General features: G+C 38.4%; 1 protein-coding gene across 1 annotated transcript; it reads left to right on the top strand.

The window, feature by feature from the left end:
• On the top strand, nt 1–5,098 carry LOC140864283 (caffeoylshikimate esterase-like). The gene is made up of 2 exons (XM_073268367.1): nt 1–3,815; nt 4,518–5,098. Exons 1-2 carry the CDS (start codon nt 3,171–3,173, stop codon nt 4,854–4,856), a joined length of 984 nt encoding a protein of 327 aa, XP_073124468.1. The 5' UTR covers nt 1–3,170; the 3' UTR covers nt 4,857–5,098.
• The last annotated feature ends 323 nt before the right edge of the window (nt 5,099–5,421 follow it).

The raw sequence follows: 5,421 nt of genomic DNA, 5'->3' as shown, positions 1-5,421 counted from the left end.
ATTTTCAAAACAATTTAATCAACAGTGCATACACTAAAAAGTTGCATAAAAATAATACTTAAATCTCAACACTGGAATAAAATCTTCAAATAAAATAGTGTTTAAAATATTCATGCATAGAACACTAGCACGATGCAGACTACGGTCACGGGGCCACTGCAGCTCCGCTCATACGTCCTCACCACCGATAGGGGTAACCTGCTCCTCTACGTACTCACCTGCACCATATCAGTGTAGTGAGCCTAGAGGCCCAACATGCATACTAACAAGGGTTTAAAATAATTTAATACACTTTCATACATAATACTTAACCTATAAATGCATGAGCATGCTTCAAAAATAATAACATAAATGCTGCTTAAAGAAATCACTGAATCATACATAACATACATAATATCATACATACTTGAGTTGTTGAGCACTTATTTTCTTAACATCGAATGGTCCTATCCGTAAGTGTGACCCATACTTATAGTGCGACTGATCAGTCTAAGAAACCATCGTACGAGGCTGGTGGCGAACCACCCATACATAAATGGCAGAAACTGCCCATACATAAATGGTCACACTCCTTCAATTTCCACCTAAAATATTTTATTTGCTCAACCATAGAACTTCAATCATAGCATAAAAATGGATTTCATGAATGCATGTACTTTAAATAAATTGTGTGTCCTTCATTTATATTTAATTTATTTTCTAATATCATATAAATATTCAAATAACTTTTCATGCATAAAATAATTAAATATAAACTCAGGACACATGAAATTTCTCATGGTTTGATTCAACTGCTGGCCCTAGACATACAAGCCCATTAACTTAAGACTTGGCCCATTAGTGTACTTAAGCCCATTAACAACTTTTCTAGGCCCAATAAATCAACCAAAGCCCATTAAGACTAACTTAGGCCCAATAACACTATCCCTGGCCCAATGGGCCCAAAAGCCCAATAACAGGCCCAATAACTTTCATGGGCTCCCAAGCCCATAAAAATTTCTGGCCAACTTAAAAATTTAAATAAAAATTAATAAAAGCCCAAAAATAATTAAATTAACCCAAAATAATTTAATGGAGCCCAAATAAATTAAATGGTACTAATTAAATTTTTGGGAATTTAATTAGCCCATTTAACTCCTAATTAACTTAAAAACTTAAAAATAAAAATACCCGAGCCCAATTAAAATAACCCGGACCTGGACCCAACTAACTTAACCCATATTATTTTAGACCCGACCCGGACCACATGACCCGACCCGGATCCACCAACAACCCAAAAACCCGAAACCCTATTCTTCCCTCTTCCCCCTTGCCGCGGCCGCACGAGCAGCAGGCCTTCACGGCCTGCTGCAGCCCAGCTCCGACCACCGTGGCCGGAGCCCCGCCGGCAGGACCTCCCCAGGGTCCTGCCAGTTCGAACCATGCCCTGGCCCGAACCCCATGCTGCCTCCTTCCCCAACACCGAACCCTCTTCCAAGACAATCCTAACCTGCGCGCCCATGGCTTCCCTTTTGAAACTCGATCGGCCGTGACTCCTAGCCCCAACCCAGCCAAATCCGACCCATCTAGACACTCTAGGGACCCCGTAGGACCTAGCCAGCAGCCCCCCTTCAAGCCATGGATAGTAAAAACGTGAGCATGAACATCACAAAGCCAAAACCGAGTGCATAAGAGAAAGAATTTGAAAACTTGCTGTCAAAAATGATAGATCTCGATGCTACACACCCACACACATACATACACTGATATAGGATTGAAAAGAGAAGAAAATCATGCCTTAACACCGATTTGATAGAGCTAAAACGTGCACGACGGGCTTCGGGACGACGGGGCGACGACGGGATGACTTCGAGCTAGAAAAACCCACGGCTAAGGCTCTTGGATGGTGATGGCCGATGGTGAAGAGGCTGAGAAGTGAGGGTGGCGGCTGTGTGTGATTTACGTGAGGAAGAGTGTAGAATAGGTTTAGGAATTGATATAATATGATATATATTTAATTAGGGAATAAAAAGGAAATTTAAAATAAGTAAAATATAACTTAAAAACTCTTAAAAACATAATAAAACTGATGGTAAAATTTAAATCTCGAAATTAGTAAAAATAGGAATTTTAAAGGTATTAAAAAGTCCATATTTTGGCTTAAATAGGGTAAAAACGGACTCCTAAAATAATTAAAATTAAATACTGATAATTTTGGGGAATAATATCTCAAAATAATATTTTTGGGCTCTAAAAATACTCATAAAATAATTTGGGTGAAAAGTTGTCATTTCGTCCGTCCACGGTCCCGTCTACGCGATCAAAACAATTAATTAAAATACTAAAAATCATAAAAATCACTAATTATGGGTTAAATGCTTAAAAATAAATTAAATCATGCACAAATAATTCACATAATTATTTAACCCATAAATCTAAAATTTAAATAATTAAATATCCTAATTATGCATGCGGATTTACGTATTTAAAAAAATACCGGGTGTTACAAAAAATATTACTAAATATGGTATATGACTATATATTTTGGACAAACAAAAAAAGAAACGTGGACAATATAATTGGGACGGAGGGAGTATTATTTTGTTCCAGGGATAGAATCGTAACACTGTGTTTGGATCACGGGAATTGGACGGGATTTGGTGGGATTTGGAATTGTAAATACCGTTTTAGTGTTTGGCAACTTGGGATTTCAAAACGGGATTGGTATTTAGTGGGATTTCATAGGATTTCAATTAGTTAAGTGAAATCTTGACAAAATTGGTCGGATTTCACGGGATTTGAGTTTATAAAGCAATAAAATTATTTTTAATAATAAATTCATATACTTTACTTATAAATTTTAAGTTTTTTTAATAATTTTTTATAAAATATCATTTATCCAAAATTTATACTATCAAATTTTAAAATATATTTTAATTTTTTGCCAAACACAAAATAAAATTTTAATTTCATGATTTTAAAATCCAAATTTAATTTCAAATCCAATTTTAATTCCAAATTCCATTTTTTAAACATTCAAATACACTGTAAGTTCTCACGATATGATATGATAAAATATATAAATGTAACACGCTATTCACCTCCCAACCAACTTAGTTATTCCCGTCCTCCTCCTCAACTATATCCGTCGCGCTCCGAACCACCCCGGCGCATTCTAGCAAGCAACCAGAATGAAACACACTCACCCTGTAGCCGAAGCCAACGACACGAGCCCCTTCGGCTCGCTGACGCCGGAGGAGTTCTACGCGCGCCACTCTGTCGACCATGGCTCCGCGTACATCAACAGCAAGCAAAACCTCAAGCTATTCACCCAGTGGTGGATCCCCATTCAGCAGCAAACCCCGCTCAAAGGTATCGTGTGCGTGGTGCACGGCTACACCGGCGAATCCAGCTGGTTCCTGCAGCTCACCTCCGTGCACATCGCCAAGCACGGATTCGCCGTGTGCGCTATCGATCACTTCGGCCACGGCTTCTCCGAAGGCCTGATTGCTCATTTGCCGGACATGAATCTGGTTGTGGATGAATGTATTTTGTTCTTCAACAGTTTCCGCGCTAGGTATGACCCGGATTTACCTGCCTTCATGTACGCGGAGTCGCTTGGCGGTGCTATTGCGTTGCTCATAACGCTTCGCGGTGATGGAATTTTACCGGATAAGAAGTTCGACGGCGTCGTTTTGAATGGGGCTATGTGTGGGATCAGTGATAAGTTCAAGCCACCATGGCCGTTGGAGCATTTCCTTTCCCTTGCTGCGTTTTTGGTTCCGACGTGGTGTGTTGTGCCTACTCGCGGCTCCATACCCGGTGTTTCCTTCAAGGTAACTTTTTTCCCCTCTTTTTAACTTAGTAATAGTGTAGTTGGTTTCTCGATGGTATCTGATGAGATGTTATTACTAATGATGGATAATGTTTCTAAATAATTCAATAGATGCCATGAATTTGTTAGATTGGTAGGAAAACTGGTTAAAATTTTGAATCGTCAAAATTTATCTGGCAAATCCATCGGCGTGTTTAGTTTTTGCTTTGCCGTCCCTATTATTAAGGAGAAATGGAATGGACATTGTTCTTTGGATGAAATCTAAAGATCAATTCTTGGCAAATATTTGCAGAATCTAAGTTATAGTCTTATATAAAAGCTTGAGACAAATTAGATTGAGAATGTAGATTATTTCATGTTATACGAGTGCTCTATGGACTTATATCTTCGTATATCCAAACAATTTCTTGGAGAAAGGAAAATGTTGTAGGAAGTTACTGTAAATTTTAAGAATTGGGTGGAAAAGTGAAATTAGAGGCAATAAAAGGTAAGTCCACTACATTTATATGTAGTTTTGTATAAAATGACGGAGCCGGGAAACATTTTTAAGCAATTACACGTACACCTGACGAGTTGGGGACTAATGTTTAGACTTCAGTCTCCTATGCAAATACTGATATAACTTATAAGCCAAAGAAATTCTTCCCTCCTGAGTTTAAGTAGCATATGTGTGACATGTTTTCATATGATTATTTGTTTAAAGGTGGAATGGAAGCGAAAACTGGCAATTGCGAGTCCCAGGAGGCCTTTGTTGAGGCCTCGTGCAGCCACAGCACAAGAACTGATGAGGGTATGTAGGGAAGTGCAAGGGAAGTTCCATGAAGTTGATGTGCCTTTTCTGATTGTGCATGGTGGAGAAGACATCGTGTGTGATCCGGCTTGTGCAGAGGAGCTCTACAGCCGCGCGTCCTCCAAGGATAAGACCCTTAGGATCTACCCTGGAATGTGGCACCAGCTAGCGGGAGAACCAGATGAAAGTGTGGAGCTTGTGTTTGGGGAGGTTGTGGATTGGCTTGTGACAAGAGCAGAGCCTCGCGGTTGATGGTGGAGATGAGACGGCTGATGGTTGTGTCTGGCTAACTGGCATGAAATCCTTGTAACTGATAAATTATGTTGTTTCATACATCGCCCTCATCGTCACCATCAAAACATGTGTAAATCTGAATCTGTTATGTTCTACTTCGGTTTATTGACTTTGAACATCTGTTTGCAGTGGATGTGTACTTGAACAGATCTCGAGCTCCCATCGAATATTTGAATTTTCTAGGCTTATGTTTATCTTAGATTCCACTTGGATTGATGAGTTTAATTTAGGGAAGAATTCAAGAGGAATGAATTTCATAACACACCACTTTCGAAATTCACTTGAACTTTGTTCATTCAAGAAAAGTTAAAATAAATTGAAAAGATACGATCACAATTCACAATGTTCGTAATTTCAATTTATCATCTGGCTAGTTTATAAATGCAGGAATACAAATTCGGGCATAATTCATTGTTTCACACAAAAAAATTAAAAAAAAAATTATTTGATCTATTTTTCAATAATAAATACAGTTATGTATGAAATTTAATTTGATTAGATTTTTACTCATTGCAGAGTTTAG

Source organism: Henckelia pumila, chromosome 4, assembly GCF_033568475.1.
Source record: "Henckelia pumila isolate YLH828 chromosome 4, ASM3356847v2, whole genome shotgun sequence".
In the NCBI taxonomy this organism is placed as follows: domain Eukaryota; kingdom Viridiplantae; phylum Streptophyta; class Magnoliopsida; order Lamiales; family Gesneriaceae; genus Henckelia; species Henckelia pumila.
The sequence above is the reverse complement of the archived record's forward strand: the minus strand, read 5'-3'. Positions and strand labels throughout refer to the sequence as shown.

What these genes read in the sequence shown, in the direction of transcription:
- LOC140864283 (XM_073268367.1), top strand. Translation starts at nt 3,171, where the DNA reads ATGAAACACACTCACCCTGTAGCCGAAGCCAACGACACGAGCCCCTTC. An exon ending in TACCCGGTGTTTCCTTCAAG is followed by an intron (nt 3,816 to 4,517) that starts GTAACTTTTTTC and finishes ATTTGTTTAAAG; the next exon opens with GTGGAATGGAAGCGAAAACT.